The sequence below is a fragment of the Cucurbita pepo genome, chromosome LG09 (assembly GCF_002806865.2).
Source record: "Cucurbita pepo subsp. pepo cultivar mu-cu-16 chromosome LG09, ASM280686v2, whole genome shotgun sequence".
In the NCBI taxonomy this organism is placed as follows: domain Eukaryota; kingdom Viridiplantae; phylum Streptophyta; class Magnoliopsida; order Cucurbitales; family Cucurbitaceae; genus Cucurbita; species Cucurbita pepo.
In genome coordinates, this window is record NC_036646.1 from 5,538,303 (window position 1) to 5,560,071 (window position 21,769).

The 21,769-nt window shown below is 34.0% G+C and overlaps 2 protein-coding genes across 7 annotated transcripts in view; both read left to right on the forward strand.

Annotated features, from left to right (window-relative positions):
• Positions 1 to 1,435: 1,435 nt before the first annotated feature.
• On the forward strand, positions 1,436 to 2,750 carry LOC111802697 (cytochrome c oxidase subunit 6b-3-like). Of its 2 annotated transcripts, none has more exons than XM_023687157.1 (4): positions 1,436 to 1,659; positions 2,110 to 2,216; positions 2,297 to 2,378; positions 2,505 to 2,750. In XM_023687157.1, the coding sequence occupies exons 1-4, from the start codon at positions 1,471 to 1,473 to the stop codon at positions 2,556 to 2,558; spliced, it is 432 nt and encodes a 143-aa protein (XP_023542925.1). In that variant the 5' UTR covers positions 1,436 to 1,470; the 3' UTR covers positions 2,559 to 2,750. The 2 variants fall into 2 exon arrangements, with proteins under 2 accessions (XP_023542925.1, XP_023542926.1); XM_023687158.1 differs by having other exon boundaries at positions 2,113 to 2,216.
• Positions 2,751 to 6,408: 3,658 nt separating this feature from the next.
• Positions 6,409 to 21,769, forward strand: part of LOC111801718 — a 28,298-nt gene continuing 12,937 nt past the window's right edge. Inside the window, exons 1-10 of one of the 5 annotated variants that reach the window (XM_023685831.1) lie at positions 6,409 to 6,648; positions 7,659 to 8,593; positions 11,671 to 11,786; positions 11,976 to 12,184; positions 14,619 to 14,738; positions 16,302 to 16,430; positions 16,578 to 16,703; positions 18,616 to 18,671; positions 18,832 to 18,931; positions 21,480 to 21,597. In XM_023685831.1, coding sequence (XP_023541599.1) covers positions 7,767 to 8,593; positions 11,671 to 11,786; positions 11,976 to 12,184; positions 14,619 to 14,738; positions 16,302 to 16,430; positions 16,578 to 16,703; positions 18,616 to 18,671; positions 18,832 to 18,931; positions 21,480 to 21,597 — 1,801 coding nt within the window. In that variant the 5' untranslated portion in view covers positions 6,409 to 6,648; positions 7,659 to 7,766. The remainder of the gene's footprint in view (positions 6,649 to 7,658; positions 8,594 to 11,670; positions 11,787 to 11,975; positions 12,185 to 14,618; positions 14,739 to 16,301; positions 16,431 to 16,577; positions 16,704 to 18,615; positions 18,672 to 18,831; positions 18,932 to 21,479; positions 21,598 to 21,769) is intronic. The other 4 variants (XM_023685835.1, XM_023685832.1, XM_023685833.1 and 1 more) reach the window with 4 other exon arrangements.

A 21,769-nucleotide genomic window follows, 5' to 3' on the forward strand; every position in this document is an offset into this window, starting at 1 on the left:
ATTTATTAGCATACTATAAATTCAAATTTATATTTATATTACATTAATTCATTTTTTAAAATTTTAATAGATTTATTGGATAAATAATTAAAAAAAATTAAGTGATTAATCAAACATTTATAAAGTTTAGAAATTCATACGTACATTGAGAGTACAATAATCTGTTTCTAAATTATTAATAGCTTTGCTAAGATATGCCTTTTTATATTCATATATTATAATTATAAGATATGGTTTATATATATATTAATACAATTGTAACAGGTGTATATTATTTTCCAAAATTATAAAAATAGAGGTCCTAAAGTCAACGAAAAATATAAAATATTATTGGAAGTACCCTTAATCAATCATAATCTAAGGCCTAAACATATAGGCACCCACCAAAACTAAAAATCAAAGAAGGGGATGCACACCTTTTGCTTGTTTCTTCTTCGACATGGTTATGCATCGACTTTAAACGATCGAGATTATCTGTAAAATATAGGCTTGATATGATGTTTTATCTCACCTGCTTTGATGCTTAAGTTAATATCAAGCTCAATATGATGTTAAGCTGACCATGGTTGAGTTGGGTACGTTGATTGGAACTAGGTTCCTATACTTATACTCATCCTATTTGGCGCTGTTGTTGGGTACCTATAGTAGGTCATGGTGTCAGTGATTGAAATGTTTAGAATCCTCAACTTTACTTTATGGANTTTTTTTTTTTTTTTTTTTTTTTTTTTTTTTTTTTTTTTTTTTGCAAAGGCTCAGATTTGATGGGTCTGACATGCTTGGGCTCATGGGCACATGCGCTCGTGATTGATCAACCTATAGCAAAGTTTCATAATTACCTATGTAATTTGAAAAGTAGAACAGATTTTTTCTTACAATTTTGTGTCAACCAAATGGATAGATTGATTACTTAACCGAAATCAGATCGGGCGAACAAAAATAAGTTGTGAATGGTGGTCATGATAGGTTTGAGGATCTTACACGACAAAGCGAACTCCTCTATCGTCTTGCATTTCCTCTAGTTGACCCCCTTGATCCATCGTACTAGATCGATCCGAGAAGAACAATTAAAGTTATATTTTATTCTTTTTGTCTATTTGTTAATAATAATTTTTTTAAAAAAATAAAAGATAAAACCCCAAAGAAATTTTAATTATTTTCTATCTATTTGTTAATTTTAATAATACAAAAAAATAGGTTTAAACCCAATTAAAATTATAATATTTAAAATTAGGAGGACCAAATTTTAAAAGAAAATAAAAGTAAAAATTATGGGCCGACAAATGGGCCTTAAGAAGTAGGACACGTGCCTCGCACGTTGCAACATGCATGGCTCCTCCGCCGCCATTCTCACCGAAAAGCACCAAAAACATACCGACGCCGTCTCCTTAAGAGCTCAACGCCGATCCCATCATAAATTAAATAAATAAATAAATAATCGAAAAAAAAGGCGAAGCAATAACAAGAGTAATAATGTCGGCGCCTCAGCGACCCAGAGACATCAGCAAGGTGGCTCGCGGCGAGCAAGCCCCAAGGCCCGTTCACGAATACGGCACCGTTTCGAAGCCTCCGCCGCCTTCTTCCTCCTCCGCTTCCTCCGCTCAGACCAACCTCGACGGTAACGGCGATCGCCGCCACGGTGGCAAAGACGAAGACAGTAAGGTCAGAAATTTTTTTAAAAGAAAATTAATGTTCAAATATTTTAGTATTTTTTATTAGATGAATACTTCACTTTCAACTTAAACTGTCTCTGCTTTCTCAAAATGTCTCATACCAATGGAGATAGTATTAATTGATTATACACGCATGATCACATCTTGAACATAAGCTCTCATAGCTTTGCTTTGATCTTCTCCAAAATGTCTCGGATCAATGGAGACGGTATTCCTTTATTATAAACTATTTATCCAATATTTTTAAAAAAACAAAATAAAATTTAAAATAGTATTTTTAATTTTTAATTTTTTTAATTTTTTTTTTTATGATTAATGAAGGTATTAATAATTTTTTTAAATAAAGATTTTTATTTGGAATGAAGTATTTTATATTTTTTTAATTTAAATATATTATTATTTTTAAAGTAAGTAATATTGTATAATGAGGGTGTAGTAGGTGGTGGTGGTGGTGGAAGAGGGAGTAGAGACAGCACCAAATGACATGCGGTTTCCTTTCACCAACCAAACACGGCACTGTTATACACGCTATTTGGATTACCATAGGTAAATTATAATTACCATATACTTCATTATTCATTCATAACCTTGTAGGACGTTTAATTTATTTTAGTTCAATTCTTCAGCTGCGTACGGAAGAAGGGGGAACACGCGCCTGAATGCCACAAGTTCGCCAAATATTACCGTTCTCTATGCCCCGCTGAATGGGTAACTCAAATTATTTACGTTTCTACTAACTTATTTACATTTTTAAAAATTGTTCTACAATATATTATTATCTATCTATTAAGATTTGAATTTTCAATTTCGCTCATTTAGTTTTTGTTGTTGTAGATTGAGAAATGGAACGAGCAAAGGGAGCTTGGCATCTTCCCTGGTCCGATATAAGGTTGTTAGGGTTGTCTTTGAATAAAGAATGAATAGTACGAGTCGAAGCAGTTTTATTCTCAATTTACGTCCGTGCGTACTTCTTTTCCAACTTAGGTTTCTAAGTAGTTTAGAGTAAGAAATTTAGCTTGATAAGCACGCATGTTCTATTGCTGAGTTAGTAGCACGTTGTGCGGGATTTGCGGGTTTAAAATTGGGTATCTAATAATCTCTCTCAGACGTGCATGAAACATTTCTTTATTAATGCCGTACATTTTTCACACTCGTTTTACTATTTACCTTCGTGCCATTTGTCTATGGATGTGTCGAAAATTTTGTGCACGGTCTATAATTAAAATCGGGTAAGATTTACACACACATGAATTTACCAGGCGGGTTCGTATACATATTTATGGGCCTGATTTGGTCAAGCACAACACGTTAACATATCATATTTGGTCAGGCACAACACGTTAAGGTGTCAGATTTGGTCGGGTAGAAAACGTTAATGTGACAATGGATGCCACAAAAAAAAAAAGGCTCGCATGATATCATGGTGAACATAAATATCGAAATTACACGTCGTATTAGCGTAACGTAACGGGGAAGTATCTCAATACACATGATATACATACATGCATGAGATTTTCATGATTTTCATTTATAGCATAATATTAACACATCCCTATCCATGATTTTCATTTATGATGTATTATGTACTTGGCGGTCATCACATAATTCATCAGATATCTTTGCATGTTAGGACACGACATACGTAGCATTTCATTTCATTCATAACATGGCGTAATGGATATCACATGCATACATATCATAGCATCATGTCATTACATAGAACACAATCACAAAACATAAATAACATCGTGCATGCAGGGGCCACAGGACATGCACCATCCTACATCATTTAGTTATCTAACTCCATCAATAAGGTCAGTCATATGGTTAGGCTTGGCTGAAGTTTCTAGTTACTTTGTAGCTACTTCAAGACTATACTTCAATGTTTAATTTCCTTTCTCCGATGTCATTCAATGTGTAATTTCTCCTATGTCAATCCATATCACATACATGATGGCTATATCTAATATAAGTTCTAAAACTATATAAAATTGAGTAAACAAGAATCTTACTGACCTCAATTACTTTTAATGAGGTAAAAAATGGCTTAAGAAGGGTTGGAAGCTTAGGTAACGGTATAAAAGTTGTATACCGAACCATCTAAGCCAAGAAGCCGAGCTGACCAAGCTGCCATGCAAGCCGATGCTGAGCCAAATTGAGCCAAGATTGGGGGAGATCATGCGTTGGGCACGTGCACAGCCGAAGGGGAGGCGCGAATTTTCGGGTCGACAATTGGACCGGGCCTCACGTGTTTGGTATGGGCTGTGAGCAGTTGGACCGTTGGGGGCGTGCACCTCTGGGTTTTAGCTAAAGTGGGTTGGGGCGTCTTCGTGGGGTGACCCGAGTTCGAATATTCGGCCCGACTGTAACTACTCATCTTCTTCACCCAACAGGTACTAACTAACCCTTCGATTTTCCATCGTCTCTAGTGACACATTCTGCGTCTGATTCCACTACCAACGGTGACAATAAAACTTCTGGTTGCCCATTACGCCCACCACTACGTCGAGGTTGGAGGGGGAAGAGTTCACATTGTTGGTGCCGGTGAGTTTTCCTCTCTCTCTCTCTCTCAAAATTTTCGACGACGTTTGAATTGTGATTTTTGGCGATGTTTGAATTTTTTTCAAGCCGTTACAAAAGCAAACCTCGGGATGTGTGAAGTTTGATTTACGTACGTATCAAAATTTCCAACAAAGACAATTTTTTGATTGTTCAACACACTAAATGTAGGTGTTATAAATTATTATTGTTAGACAAACACAACTCTCTACAATGGTATGAAGCTCGGTGATTTTATTTTGGGCTTCCCAAAAAGCTTCGTATCAATGGAGAGAGTATTCCTTGATTATAAATCCATGATGAATTCCTAAATTAGCGGGACCTTCATCCAACAATTATAACTTTAAAACACATGTAAATCAGACGATATCTTAATTGTTCGATCTTGATATCAATATATAATATATTTAATCAGTTGAATCAACATATTTGAAATGAATTAATTTAATAGCCTCACAAGAAATGGTTGGGTCAAACGGGAATTTAATAGTATTTCTANAAAAAAAAAAAAAAAAAAAAAAAAAAAACCACCGCCGCCGCATACAGCGCACTAACTGGTATGCGCACGTGTGCAAGCTGGCATGGTCACTAAAAAAAATAATGGAAATTATGCAATTTCAAAAATATAATACCGTGTATAAAAAATGTAAAATTATATAATTAATCTTTTATATTAATATTAATTACTATATATATATAGAGTTGAATTAATAAAAACATCATTTAAAAATATCTCTAAACTTTCATAAATTTCCATAATATCTTAAATCTAAACTTTCAGAGATGTTATTTATGTTAGGATCGTACAACAACGTACATACACGATCTAGATGAACATAAAAAATAGGATAAAGAAAAAACAATAAAAATATTGGCTAAATGTTTTGTATTAATGGCTATATATAACTTTACTATATATAGTTTTATTAAATATAACTATCTCTGGTATATAACTCTATCTTTTAATCTTTTATTCTACATAGTTATTTACTCTAATTTACTTTATACGTCTTTATTGTACGGATTAACAGCTCCATACCTAACAATTTAAGCATTTATTTATATATATATATATATATATATATATATATATATATATTTTTTTTTTTTAAATTAAAATATTATTTTTGGTGTCTAATTCTATTTTTGGTCGGGTGAATGGTTCAGATTTGGTTATTGTACTCTTAATAAATTATTATTATTATTATTTGGGAGGAAAATAGTTAATAAATTATTTCATAAATACTATTGAATTTTTAAAATAATGTCAAACAATATTTTAACTTTCAAAATTGTTAAAAAAACATGGTGAAGTTTTCAAAAGCTTCCTTAATAAAAATTCAAAAACATATTTACTGCGAGTATCAAGTTTAAAAAATATATATAAATTTTTTGAAATAACATTAAAATATTGATAGATAATTTATGAGATGGCGAAAGACGATTTTCGTTCATGTATTAATGATAAGGTTGAATAGTATTAATGAAACCTTAGGATATTTCTGAAATATTATTAAAGGTTAAAGGGTATTTGTGAAACAAATTACTAATGGTTAATTATTAAATATTTTACTGTGTCTATTTAATTTTACAAAAGTACCAATAAAAAATTCAACACGATCTAATTAATTTTTTAATTTATTTTTAATTTGCATTCAAATATTTTCAGTGCATTTTTTAAAGTTATACATTAACGGATTTGAATAAATTCCTAACATAGAATCAAAATTGATACGTAATTATTAATTTAAAATTTTAATTAATATGATATTTAAAACTTAAATTATTTTTATTATACTTAATTGAATTAAATTTTTTATTTTTAAATTTGTGAGTTTTCTTTATTATTTAATTTCAAACCATATATCTTAACTTCGAACAACTGAACATAAATATTTAATTCAAATATATATGTATATTTATTTATTTGTATTATCTTTTTAATTTAATATATTTCTTTACTTTTAATTTAACATATTTCTTTAAAACTAGAAATATGTACAAATATTAATTAAAAGGATAATACAAATAAATAAATAAAGATATATACACGCGCGCGCATATATATATATATATATATATATAGATCTAAAACGCACCGGATCAAGCAGGACAGAGTGATGGAATTTAAAGTTGTATGGTAGGAAAATAATAATAATCAATTTTGTAAAAATAATAGAATTACTAATTTACGAAATAAGATGGATCCAAGTATCCTTGCAGAGACGCCGCAGGGATGAAACTGAATTTTTTGTCTGCATCAAACAAATGATTGTTGAAAGACCATTCCGGGCGCTTTGACTCTTCATCAGGTGTGTAGCTCCATTTTCTTCCTTCTCCTCTTTCTCTGATTTCTTCTCAGGCTGCTAAATTGTTCGCAAGTTTCACTGCTCGCGAGCTGCAACTGATTCCTTTCAAGGTATCGACCAAAGCGATTATTTCTGTTTTTGATACATTTTTGCAAGGTAATCTTGCATTACAGAATTTACCATGATTTCTGTTAGAATTCACTTTCGTTAAGAGCAAAGAGTGGAATTAGAATCGAGCGTTGAAGGTACGGCGAGTGGCGAAAGCTTTCTCTTAGACACCGGCTTTGTGAAGCACTGTGTGATTACGAATTTCAGTTTTTCTACTGGAAAATTGTTATCACTGAGAGTACTGAGTTGAATTAGCTTTGAGGCCCATGGTGTGTAGCTGACACCGGCTTTTTTCAAACATTTGGTTTCATTACAGATTTTAATTTTTTTGCTAGAAAATACTTCTTATTAAGAGTTTGAACTGAACTAGACTGAAACTTTATAATTCCTTCTTGAAAATCGATTTCATGGCAGATTTTGAAACTTATGCTACAAAATCGGTTTCATTTAGAGTTATGAGTTAGATTAGAATGCAATTCTGAAGCCATGGCGCGTAGCATGACTTCTCTCTCAGACATCGGCTTCATCAAGCACTAGTGTCATAACATATTTTAGTTTTTCTGCTAAAAAATTGCTTTCATTAAGACTAATAACCTAAATTAGAATGCAACTTTGAGGCCATGGCATGTAGTATAAGTCTTCTTTTAAGTGCACGTCTGTTACCGGATAGGATTCGGAGTGTATATTGGTTGTACCTATCACTGATTATCAAGAATAAGAAACCATCCACATTTGTGCTGGTTCGAATAAAGGTTTGTTCTGTTTTGCGTTCATGAAAAACTGTTTCCTACATGTCCAAATAAGACTGCAAACTTGATTCTTATGTTTCTTGTTGCCTATTGGCCATGCTTTTCTTTCAAAACTAATTATTTCTCTCATTTGGATTCTACTGACAAGTTGTACTCTTTAGACTATAAATGCCATAGCTATTTTGTTGATCATTATACTGTATTGATATTCTCCCCCCCAAATAAAAGATCATATATTGATATTAATGTGTCTGGTGCACCAGAAGGTCGAAATGGCAGAAAGAGTAATCTACTACTGAGGTTAATTTGGTTACAATAAATTGATCTGGAGTACTATGTGCTAGTAGAACTCTGCAAAATATTCTGCAGTGATGTGTTCTTCCCTATTGCACCGGCACATCGGATGGTATATTCTTTTGGGATGTCTATGCATGTCTGCCCTCTGCCTCAATTCACTTCAGTATGAAAGTGGCAATGCTTTTTCAAACAGCTGGCAGCATGAATTTCGGCCAGTAACAGGCAATGGCTCTCAGAACAGTAGTCCGACACCTTTTTATTCTTCGAATCACTTTGTATCATGTGAAGACCTTGGTGGTGTTGGGTCATTTAACACAACCTGCCTGTTAAACACAAACTTGTCTTTAGATTCAGATTTCTACGTATCTGGAACTGGGAATCTAGAGATACTTCCACACGTTTTAATTTGCTGCCCCATAGAAGGTTGTTCAATTACTCTTAATATGTCTGGAAATATCAAAGTCAGTCAGCATGCAGCTGTTGTGGCTGGTTCTGTGGTTTTTTCTGCTGCTAATGTGACGCTGGAATACAATTCATACATAAATACTACTGCCCTTGGTGGAGCACCTCCTACTCAAACTAGTGGCACACCAGTTGGTTTTGATGGATCTGGTGGAGGTCATGGTGGCCGAGGGGCCTCCTGTTTGAAAAGTAATCAGACAAGCAATTGGGGTGGTGATGTCTATGCTTGGTCTACATTGTCTAAACCATGGAGCTATGGGAGCAAGGGTGGTGGGATATCAGAGGAAAAGCCATATGGAGGGCTTGGTGGAGGACGTGTGAAGCTTCTAATAGTAGATGTATTATATTTAAATGGTTCTATCCTTGCAGAAGGGGGAGACGGAGGATCAAGTGGTGGAGGTGGATCTGGTGGAAGTATCTTTGTGCATGCAGTAAAGCTGTGAGTATAACTCGTGCTTACAGATTGATCTAGACTTTTCAAGTGCTTTCTCAAGTTATAACGCAGGCCTTTTCGTTAATCTAGTTTGAAACCCATATAAGTTTAATTGCTGAGTTTGTTTGATAGTATGTTCGAAGTATTTTGGTGTTTGTTGTTGTTAATCTAGTTTGAAACCTGCATAAGGTTTTGGTGAAGTTTTAACTAATACATTTGATCCTCTTCATACAGCCGGGATATATTGTAAGTGATAACACATAAGATTCTTGTTTCTAATTAAAACATTACTGACGATGAATGATGGCTTCCAATTTTATTGTAGACCTGTCTTATGATTGAACTATTCCCTTGGATGTGTTGAAGTTGTGAATTCAATGTTGAAATCTTAAACATTTTACCAATAAATTTTCATATATACGTCCCCTCGAAGAATTAGTCTCTCATCCATCTTATTCTGATACATCTTGGGTGGAATAGTACTTGTTGAAGGAATTACCTTAATTTAAGGAATATTTATGTAAATCCTAGCCTTAATTTAAGATATATTTGTCTAATCCCATTAAATACGAAAATTAGTTAACCTCCCTATTTTTCTATGTTGTTACCTAGTATTTAGGATTTTATTTTTTTGTATTGTTACCTAGTATCTAAGGATTTAGTTAGCCTTTGTGTATCATAAAAGACATATGTACCTCTCTGAAAATTTATAAAAAGTGAGCAAGATAATTTACTCTTGCAATAGTTCCTTATTTTAAGCAGGATCTACATCTTCTTTTGAAGAAGTAGGATCTAGAATTGATCATTAAGTGAAGAATATCATATTTTTTATGACTAACTGGACTTTCATTGTGCAAAACATGAAAGAATACATTGGCATACAAAAAATGAGAGCCCACAAAAAGGGGAGGGAACACTTAGAATTATAGCCTATGATCTAACAAGATAATACTGATTGGGTAATTACAAAAAAAGCTTGTCACCGACGCTCATAGAGACACGTTGAACCTAATACAGGACCACACCTCACTTAGTGGCCCTCAACTTTCCACAAAACCCTTCATTTCTTACAAAAAAGAGGGTAGAGAAGGAACTCTTCAATCATCTATCTACCGCTCTATGCTTGGCCAAACGAAAACTGAACTCTTCAAAAACCAACTTCAAACTGAACAAGCAAAATCACAAGCCCAAATAATATATCATCAAGATCCTTGGCCGCCCTGATGTAAAGAATGCAACACATTGTCCTAAATTGAGTATCCTCCTTGAGACTCTATCCAAGGTGTTAATTTTTCCAAGGGTTCTTGATGTGTCTTTGACTCCCTTTGAGGTCCACTCAAAAGGATACGACCAAAATTTGCTTACAATGACCTTATTCCACAAAGAACTGAGCTTCTAATTAAATTGCCACAACCATTTAGTCAAAAGAGCCTTGTTGCAAGTTCTCATATTCCCAATCCCTAAACCCCCAAAGTCTATCGGCTTCGTCACCATCTCGTACAACGACAGGTAGAAGGCCTAAATAAGATGAGCCAAAGGTCCCCACCTCACATTTGACCATATTAGCACTTTCCAACCTTAATCATATCACAATTCTTCACCCTCCAAAAGTTGACACTTTCCGTAGTAATCTTCAACCCATAAATGAGCTCAGAGAATGCAAGAAAATTGTTAAGATAGATGAACGACAATCCATTGTCAAAATAGAAAAAGATAGTATCACTTGCAAACTGAAGATGAGACAAGAGATGAGTTATCCTTGCTCACTTTGAAACAATCCAAGACATTTGTCTCCACCCCTCTAGATATGATCCTACTTAGGGTGTCTACTACGAGCATAAAGAGAAAAGGAGAGATTGGATCCCTTGTCTAAGACCCCTTGAGGCATAAACCTACCCCTTAGTTGACCATTGACCAGAATCAAGTATTTCACAGATCTATACAACTCCAAATCCACAGCCTCTATTTTATACCCAAAGCTTTACTTTGCCATAAACTTTTCACACGAAGATCCAATCCACATGGTTGTACACCTTTTCAAAGTCAATCTTGAAACTGATCCCTTCTTGTGTGCGAATAGCCATCAATTGCCTCATTAGCAATAAACTTGGTCTAAAGCACCCTGAGACTTTGCTACGTTGAAGGCAACACTTCTTTAAATCTCTCCGTCAACACCTTAACAGTAATCCTATAAACACTTGTCACCAGACGAATAGGTCTACAGTCTCAGACAAGACGCTATCCAATATACCTCTCTCATAAAATTCATAAAACACCTCGCAATGATCCCCTTTAATACACTCTCAGTTATCTTGGAAAAAAGACACTGCGTGGGGTCTTACCCCTACTAAGCCAAAAAAAGACCTTAGGAGAAGAATATCATTGAAAGTATAAAGTTTGGTGTTAAAGTAATTAGATCATGTTGTGAATTCTCGGAATAATATTTTGTAATAACTTTAATATCTTGAATGATTTGTGATAGTATTGTGTTCATATTTTGCAAGAAATTTTGATACATCTTGATAACTTATTTGGCATTTTAGGTTCAAATCAACGATAAAAGATTGACTTTCAACTACTCTGTAAAAATTTCATAGATCTTATTTGCAATATAAATGAGCACATCGTGTAATTGATCAATGTTATTTTAATGAATGAGTATAACAACTATTATCATGCTTATAGAATTCTGAATCATTTCGAAGATTTTAGGCATTATATTCTGTCAAAATAACTGATATAATTAAATTTACCGTAACCTATCTTCTTAAGCTTTTGAGTTTAATAGTGATTTAAGGTACAAGAGTAGGAAATTTTGTGTTCGAACTTCTATAACAACATTTCCTCCCCAATTAACATTGATTTCTGCTTCCTACTAGACCATGAGAAAAAAAAGGAAAAAAAGTTTGAAAGTACCTGATTATTTAAGCGAGCACTCATTGTAGGATATAAAAGTCTCACGAATGAATGATGCTTCTGTTGTCTTCTCCACATCCCATTTTAGCTTCAGTATTGGCTCTGAGATTATATACTGTTGGTTGTCCCATCTGTTACTAATACTTGGTCTTTTTTTGTATACCTAGAAAGGGAAGTGGAACTATATCTGCTGCAGGTGGGAAGGGACGGGGTGGAGGTGGTGGGGGAAGAATTTCTCTGGATTGTTATAGCATTCAAGAAGATATCAAAGTTACTGTACATGGTATGTACTTTGTATCGATGAAACATTCTATATCATTATGTAATGATCAATATTGTTTTATGAGATAATAAAGATAGGAAAGGATATTACAACATTGCTAGGCTATCTGGATTTGTGTAAGTTTGCCATTGCATGCCTTGGAAACAAAAAATTCTAGTCATTGCAATAAAATTTCTTTGTTAATCTCAGGTGGTGTAAGTATTGGGTGTCCTGGTAATGCTGGAGCAGCCGGCACTTACTTCAATGCTGATTTGCTAAGTTTAAGAGTTGGAAATGACAATATCACGACAGAAACTGAAACCCCTTTGCTTGACTTTTCGACCAGTCCCTTATGGTCAAATGTTTTTGTGGAGAATAATGCAAAAGCTTTGGTCCCATTGCTGTGGACGAGAGTCCAGGTATTGAGTGATATTTTCTTCCTTACACTTTTTTCTTCTGTTGCTGTGGAGAAGTGACATATGCTTTGCTTCCTTATAACTTCAAATATTCCCATTGTTGATTAATTGAAGAAATACATAATTGCCAGTTTATTTATCAATTATTGAAAAAAACTTCTGAAATGGTTAGTATGATTTCACGTTTGTAGGAGAAAAAGTTTTATAATCTCTTTCATTAGTATGGCCATGGAGATGGCTTTTACCAAACTTACATATAGAAAATATGAGAAAATGAAAGGATTAAATATTGCGGAGCAAACAACAATGGAGTTGAGGACCTCTCACCTTAATATCTTGTTGAATTACAACTGAATCCAAAAGCATAAGCTGATGAGTTGTGGTGAATTTAACTATTTATCCATATTCTTAACAAAATGATAAAAGGAAATACAACCATAAGCCTCAAAACTCTTGGGCCCTTCTACAATTACTACTTTCAAAAGTTCTGCCCTCTCCCCCCATCTCCATAACCATTATAACCCAACAAATTTCCTAAATAGTTCCCCATAATGTCACAATTCATATTCTAATAACGTAATTTTTCTTTGCCAACATCCCGTACCTAATCCTCCCATTTTCTTTTGTAATTATTGCACTTTTTTCTATGAATAACCGGAAGATTTTTTTTTCCAAGTGCCAATTGCCTGGGAGTATCTTTTCCTCCTCACCTTCATAATTCCATTCATTGATGAGATTTTTCAATATTCTAAAAATTGGGTATGTGACTTGTTTCAATATCCTTGTTAGTCTGTAGGTCCTAGAACTACTTATGATCATCGAACCCATTGCCTAAGAACAGAGAGTTTAGAAGGGCTGTTGTCTTTTGATTTTGAGAATACGGTGTCACATCACCCTGTTTCAAGTTTTGAGAGTTCCGAAAGCGTCCATGAAAGGAGGGAGGTTTTAGGGTCATGATAAAACATGCCTTTCTAAAGTTGGTGATGGAAGTTTGGAATTAGAAAGTTGTTGGAGATTTACGACTGAAGAACATGAGAATCAAGGGAAGAAAGGCTTAGAAGTAGGTCTAAGGTTATTCTTTGTAGGGAGGATATACATTGCTGGCAAAAGTCCAAAGTGAAGTATGTTAAAGATGCGATTGAACATGACCATTGTCACATACTGACAAACTTCAGAAGACTTGATAGGAGGATAGGGATTGTTTTCTGAGAATGGTCTAATTGTATAAAGGGCCAGGGAGTTGAGTAAGGTACCTAACCCTTATGAGTCTTTTTGTTGGGGTTCTTTCAGGAGAGCTTGGGGGTCTTCAAGTGAAACCTTTTTAAGGTTTCCACCTAATTGGGCTTCTCTATTGTCATTATTATTATTTTTGTTTGCAGCCTTGCTCATTATTTCATTTTTTTTAATGGAAGTTGGTTTCTTATAGAGCAAGATAAGAAGAAAAAAATCTGTGGGTAAAAAATGTTGCATATTTCCATTTTTGGTACTAAATGGTCATGAGAGCAGCTTAGTTATCAAGTTCTTTCTTAGGTTCTGTTGAATTTTCAGCTTTAAGTGAGCTTATCATCTTGTTGAGTCTTAAATGTGATTCTTTGTTTTTTAGAGGGCCAAGTAGCAGAACTTGTATAATTTGCAACAGGATCTTGGTTGCTTCGTTGTTTTTCCTTAAGCGGTTTGCCATACTGAACACATGAACCTTGTATATATAAACATAGTTCTAAACGAAGGAGGGGAAAAAAGATAATATTGAATGATTAAATTTTCTTACAAACGAATAAATTGATATGTTTCTTCCTTGCCTTTGAATTCTTCTCGCATAAAAGGAAATATTTGAGGGCATCAAATAAGATGATCTTGCTTTCTGGTTCCAGCTTCAAGGAAACAACTCGAGATTTCTTGTTATGCTTATTTACCTTGAGAAACACAATGAGAGGCATGATGGTGCCCACCATTGCTTTCTTGTTCTTGGACATTTCGTTTGGGATGTGATCGTGCTGGATATTTCACTATAAATTTAAGAACTATCAAATAACAGTGTTTGGTACCTATATTCCTCTGTTTTGTGTGTGTTTTGATGATATTTGCTGGTGATTTCGAGTTGGATACTAACAGGTCAGACTTTAAGTTTGGTTAATTAAGTTTCATTTTTTTTAGTACAACAATATGTGAGATGAAAGGTTCGAAGCTCTAACCTTGATCGATAATATAATGTCTTAATCTATGCTTATGCTTAAGTATGGTATTGAAGTTCCATTTTGTTGTTCTTTTAATTAATTTTATCTGATGTTTTAGACCGTGTCAGTGCATTTCATATTGTCATGCATATTATTTTGTTTTTAATAATTTCTGCCTGTCCAGGATTGCTTTACCTATCTGGAATTTAATTACTTCGACCAAGTGATAATTACTTGTATCATTTTTGCTCCATGGTTTCTAGGTTAGAGGCCAAATTACCCTATACCGTGGAGGCAGCATTGTGTTTGGACTCTCCGAGTTTCCAATATCAGAATTTGAACTAGTAGCTGAAGAACTTTTGATGAGTGATTCCATCATAACGGTTTGACTCTTTCTTTCTATATCAAACTTGTATATTATTTTATACCAAGACTCTAGATCTTATTATGTCTCTGAATAGTGGTTCTTTTTGTGGGTTTGTGTGTGTCTGTTTGTTTATTTGTTATTTCTTTTAATTATTCTTTAATAAAAAATTTAGACCTGGGAGTTGCTACCATGCATACACACACAGCTGAATCCCTCACATAGTAGTGCCCTGTAGAAATCCCTCACATAAAGCATTCATAGGACTTTCTTTTCCATCTTTGATGAATGCACCAAAATGTATGAGAGGTGGGGCAGTGGGAACAATAGGCAGAGTATTTATCCAGCCAAATGAAGAGACAATTCTGTCTCAAAAGAATTGAGCGAAGGTGCAGCAAGTGAAAAAGTGGTTCTGTGACTCCCCACTGTTTCTGCACATGATACACCAATGGGGTTAGATGGCTATGTAGCTTATCTTGTGTATTAATAGTTCATGAGTCACTTCCCACAAAAAGAACTTCACCTTTTTAGTATAATGGTTTCTCCTTATGGCTTCATATAGTGAGAATTTCCCATCCACTAGGAATCCACTAGGAACTAAAGAAAGGGTTGGTGGAGCCTTGAAACTAAAGAAAGAGTTGGTGGTGTAGAATCCACTAGGAACTAGGTCCCAAAAGCATCTGTCCGGTTCATTGTTCAAGTGTAAAGGAGACAAGAGATGGATCATAGCAACCCATTGCACAGTCTTCTTTTATTTCAAATTTCTTCTGAATTTTGGGATATAAGAATCCAAATCCGGTGTCAACAGTCAGATAAAACAAAGAGCTGAGGGGATTGTCTCCCAAGAGGGGCATTGTTCAGCCAAGTGTCAGCGCCGGAGCCCACTTTTATATGAGACCTTCTAAAAATTGGTGATGGTGTTCAATTATATCCTTCCAGGGATCTTTAATGCTAGTAGGGAGAGATCTTGCACGGTGATAGCTTTGTGCAGAGTGCCATATTTGGCATCGATAAATTTCCTCCCAAGTGCATCGTTTTCAACATGATATCTCCATAACCATTTAACAAGGAAAGAAATGTTTTTCTCCTTAAGACCATGAAACCGAGACTTCCATTCCTCCTGAAGGAGGGTTTTCTTCAATTGAACCAAATGAAGCCCCTTCTCATTAAGTTTTCAGTGAATCTAATGACTCTGGAGGGCATGGAAAGAGGAACAATTAATATAAAGAAAGGTGTGAGAGGGTAGCTTTGTAGATGCAGATATCTGTAATCCAATCTTTTGTATTACTGTAGGTACGTGAATTGGGGGAGTAACAGATTGTGCTCATCCTTAATGATTTTACTCTTTTGGTTAAATTCCAACACATTTGCTTCACATAGACACTGTTGTTTTGAGTTGTAAATGCACTGACCATACTTGTTCCCATCTATTAGATTAGGGTCCTAATATAGTTTGAACGAAATGCCATTTTCTCTTAAGGAACTCCTTTGGATGAATGCCCTTCGTTCCAATTAAGGGTTTATTATTTATTTATTTATTTTTATTAATTTATAAATTGACTAAAATTCTCTTTGACTGAAGGTTTTTGGCGCTCTTAGAGTTTTTGTCAAGATGCTGTTAATGTGGAATTCTAAAATCATGGTAGATGGTGGTAGGAATACGTTTGTTACCGCTTCAGTTCTTGAAGTCAGGAATCTGGTTGTTTTAAAGGTATTATCCTTTAAACCTCTTCTGCTAACTAGACTATCTTAGGGTTTTAATTTTTTTTTTCTTTTAAAGTTTTATTTATTTTTATATTTATTGTCCTTTGGACATCTCATAATACCTAAGTTATATGTGATACCTTAAATGTTGCAGCAAAACTCAAGCATTATCTCAAATTCAAACTTGGGTATGTATGGTCAAGGGCTATTGCATCTAACTGGTCAAGGTGACACAATCAAAGGGCAGCGACTGTCTTTGTCGCTTTTTTATAACATAACAGTAAGCCATCGTCACATTTTGGAGTTTTTGTTATGATCTAATTTGAAGAGCCTCTAAGCAATTTTCTATCATGATGAAAACTAATATATATCTTGTCGCTGTTCTATAACATAACTGCAAGTCATTATCATATTATGGAGTTCTTGTAGTGGTCAGTTTTCCAGGGCTTCCTGTAAAGCTGTTGGTTAATAAAGCTAATATATACACGACTTTTCCCTTTAAGGGTAGTGACTAGCATGAAATGGGGTTGAGAATCCTCGTTTTAAAGGTTAATTAGGCTGGTGAGTTTGGAGTAGCATTTTTCAACGAAAACGAAGTCTTGGAAATGTACCTAAAAAGTGTTCAAAATGTCAACAAGCGCTAAAAATTATGCTTCGGAGAAGTTTCAAGAGATAATCAGAAGTGTTCTTAGTAATATTGCGTTTTAAATTTTCTTTTTAATACATAAGCAAAGTGCAACTTACTACAGTTGTTAATGGGTCCTTCCTTTCCTTCTCGGCCTCCTCTTCAAAAGGAATTATCTCAACTGTGGTTAACAAGAAATTAAAGAGTTTTTGAAAGCATGCATCACCGAAAGTTTTATAGTTTGAGGCAGCTCATTTGAAGGTCCTCTTTGGTGTTAAGTATTATTTCTTGCTTAAAAGAAAATATGACCAAACAAAATCTGAAATGTGTTTTGTGTTTGTTAAAAATACTGAGCACACAATGTAGAAATAATAATTGATATGAGGAATCAAGACAAAACACCCTCTTTCATTTTGAGGACCAAGACAATTGTTATTTATTTGTTGTTTTGAACCAGAAACAAACCTTTTCATTGAAGAATGAAAAGAGACTAATGCTGGAGTGAAAGGAAGGAAAACAGAAATCACAATAGAAAAATAAAAGGCATCCCTATTCAATCAGATATCCAGCAGAAAAACCAGTTAAGAGCTTAGAAAGAAAACATCGTGAAGAAATTTTTAACCTAGCAGACTCGAAGCAATCAAACCAATTTAAATGCTTTGTTTTCAAAGATCATTTGGCTCTAAGACAAATGTCTTTCTTTTCATAAAGACCTAGTATATGCTTATTAACTTTTATTTCAGTTTGATGATGGGACACTGATGATGGCTTCTTACATAATCTTCTCTCTATATCTTAGATTGCTCATCCGGAAGGATGAAGTACGATCTTCATCTTAACAAACCTGTCTAATAGCTTGGACCATGCGAGCAACCTTCTTGTCCTGAAAGAACATCCACTATATGTCTTCTTTATTGACATCAATACTCAAGATTTTAGAATGATATGTCGTTATTGACTAAATCTGATGTTATTTTTAGCAGACAAAAATTCAACACTTGCTCGTTAAATATAGCTTTTACCTTTTCAATTAGGCACTTCTTTTCATTCGGCATTGCAACTATATACCAAGTTTCTTGGAGTATCCTTTCTTGATTATTGTTTGTTTCCCTCTTTGTTTTTAAGTTTAGACAAAACTAAAGGGATAATATGAAAACCAACTTGTACAAATATCATCAAAAGGTAATTAACAAATAAAGGAGAAAGAAAACACCAACGAATTGATTTAATCTCGACTTAAGTAAACCATTTCCTCCAAGCTAAATGCTTTTCTCCCAAAATCTTCTCATTTCTTTCAAACCAAACCTCGTAAATGATAGCTCCAACTGTGTCAACCCAAATCAATTGATCTTTAGATTGCAAAAGGTTGGTGACTATCATTACAAGTACTGAAGTTTCTGTTTTAAATTTTTCTTCTTCATTTTACATTTTTCGTTGCTTGCATGAACTACATAGCACATTATCTTGTTAAAAAGATTACCTTTTTCATCTTTACCTCTGCACCCTGCCAAAGTGGGGAAAAAGAGAATCTATTGGTACATCTATTTAAGACTACTGACAATAACAGGTTGGAATCGGTTCCATGCTTCAAGCTCCATTGGATGATGATGCCAGTAGAAGCCTGTGAGTATGTTATATGTTATGCCTTTTGGCTAAACTTATTATTTTGTTTTTGTTTGTTTCTTTTTATATAGGTAACAATTATTGAAGAGTGGCATGGTTTCTTTCTCAATTCTACAGCATTGAAGTATTGAAATCCTTAGACTTAAGTTTCTATTTGTAGGGTAACAAAAGCACTGTGTGATAGTGAGACGTGTCCACTGGATTTAATGACTCCTCCGGATGATTGCCATTTCAATTATACACTTTCCTTTTCACTTCAAGTAAGAGATCAATTTCTTTTGGTAGCATTTTGCGATTTCACTATCATTTATCATGGTCTTGAATTTCAAAGCATTCAGCCTGTAGTTTTCTAGATACGCTAATAAGTAAAATGGTTTCCCCTCTACAGAGTACTTCTTAAACGTTCTAATAAATAGAACTTTCTGACCAACTTACAAAACAGCCTCCAAACTAGAATATCATATTCATATTTTATCGTTTGGATTTTTCCTTTTTGTTCAATCAAATATGATATTTAATTGTTCGCAGAAATTGAAGAATTAGTGCTTTACACACACACATATACATGTACTGAATTCTAAAGGCATGCTCCCAAAAATTAATGATAAGAAAATGGGGACATCTTAAAATTTATAGGCCTAGACTCTAATTTGCTTTAGTACTTTTAAGCCTATGAATAAGTCTTACTTCTGTAGTTAATTACGGCTCTGCAAGATGAGAACCGTAGCTGCCATCTACTTTCGTTCTAAAGGTATGAAAAGAACCACCGTGCTTTTCAAGTTCTTGTAATTTGTGATTAAAAGTGAGGTTCACTCTCCAACAGCCATGGAAAGAGAATGAGCTCCTTTTAAAAGACTGCACTGGAAGAAGAGGGATAAGGGTATCTGCTTAATCAAGAAGACTAAATTATAAAATTCAGGAAAGATAATGGACAGGTGGAGAACCCTCTATGCATGGGAAACTGAAATAATAATAGCCAGACGAAGGGAGCATAGTAAAAAGTATACATAATACATATCCACTTGTACGAAGGTAAAATCAACCACGTATTCTGGTGAATCCTGTTTTGCAGGTACGTTCTGGTACTATTAGTGTAGGATTGCACGTATTTTGGTGAAGCCTGTAAAAATACTCAAGATTGTTGTTCTAGGTTTTCTAGGAATTTCCACAATCATTTACAACAGTTGAGGATTAAAAAAAAAAAAAAAAGAACTAATTATTTAAAAAAAGACAGGAAAGAACCTTTTCATTGATAGATGAAAAGATAGACAATAGTTCGAGGATATCCCAAAGAGAGAACAGAAAACCAAACAAAAAGAGGGTTAATATTCAAATATTACGAGAGCCAAAAAGAAAAAGAATATATTGAAAAAAAAAATGCCTAAGAAGATTTTGACCAACCCATGAGCCAAAACAACCAAAACTACTTCCACCAAGCTGTTATCAAGAAGATAATAACATTCAGAAACCATTTTCGGAAAGTACACCAATTCCTTCTTCGTATGAAAGATTTGAGTTCTAATTGATTAAGTTTCCTATATCGAGCCCCTTGGGACCTAGAACTTGGACACATTGACTCATTCACCGAGAACCTGTCCCATTTTCCATACCTTCCCTCATTAGTCCTTTCGGGTGCATAACTATATAGACAAAAACTTGAAATTAAGGATAGGTTATATAAGGGAAGGCAAGGGACCATTTTCTCTTTCTAGGGAGACTATTCTGGTGGAAAGAAGACAATATGGTTGTGGAATGACACTTTCGAGTTTCAGGTTCTTTTGTTTTTGATCATATATGCTGGCGATTATTGCATAATCTTCCATGCTGAGGAACAAGTTCTAGCGACTATTTTCATCTATCTCAAGTAGTTAGAAACTATATAGGGTGGTTAAAGGAAAAGAGAGAAAAAGATGATATTGGAATTAAAAAAATGACAAACAACAGGATTTGTACGCTTGTCATCTTTGTTTAGGCAAAATGCTGGCTATTCACTTTTTCCCACCGTTTTTTTAATTTCTACTATTATTTTATGCCGTTTCATTTCTTCTTCATTTTAAGGTCAGATTTGCAATTTTTATCTGCTCAATGCTTACTTACACCTTCCTCCTCTAAAAAGANAAAAAAATAAAAAAAAAAAAAAAAAAAAAAAAAAAAAAATTTGAAAACCTATAGCCTTTTGAACTATTGGGTTCTGCATTAGTGATATTGAAATGGCATATTGGCTTGGGAGCCTCTCCGTTCCTGTACCTACCTGTTCTACATTCTTTTTTAACCAAGTACTCAGGTAGTGTAGCCTCGCTCAACCTGATATTGTATTGTATCTATCCATAAGGTGTTCTTTTTTCATGTCTAATATCTTTGTTGTATTTGCGTCATCATCATTGTGGTTTCTGAATAAGTTACAGATGTGTTTTTTAACCTAATTGGAAGAAATCATCTGATGATTTGGTTGTGTTCGAAATTGTTTAAGGAAGGTGAAATTTGAAATATTTTCATAATTATAAGATAGTTGTTAGTATAACTACAATTTAAGCTAACCTCATGCTAATTTTCCGTACATAATTGATACCATATGAATGGTGATCTGTCATAGTACGAACTTGGTTTTGCGTTGTGGTACATATAATGGTTCGGTGGAGGGTTTGTTGTCATGATGCTCCCAACTCATATTCTTGTTTGTTCAGCTATTTTTATTCTTGTTTTTTAATTGGTTTTTTATTCCATTATTCCAAGATGTATTGTTGTGGTGATTGCTGCTTTGCAATTTATCATAGTTCAATCCAAATGGTTTCCTTTCACCTTTTTTAGATTTGTCGTGTTGAGGACCTTATTGTTAATGGAATTATCAAGGGAAGTATTATTCAAATCCACCGGGCAAGAACTGTTATTGTCAATAGCAACGGCATGATTACTGCATCAGAATTAGGTAATTAGGAACGTAATGCACAAAACTGTTCTTATGGCTTAATACCCATTACCTTCTTTCTTTTTTGTTCTATATCTATATTCTATCAACGAAATTTTGTTTCCTATAATAAATATTTTCTTCTTTTGTTCTAAATGTTACATTTTTTACCCCCCCCAAAAAAAAAAAAAAA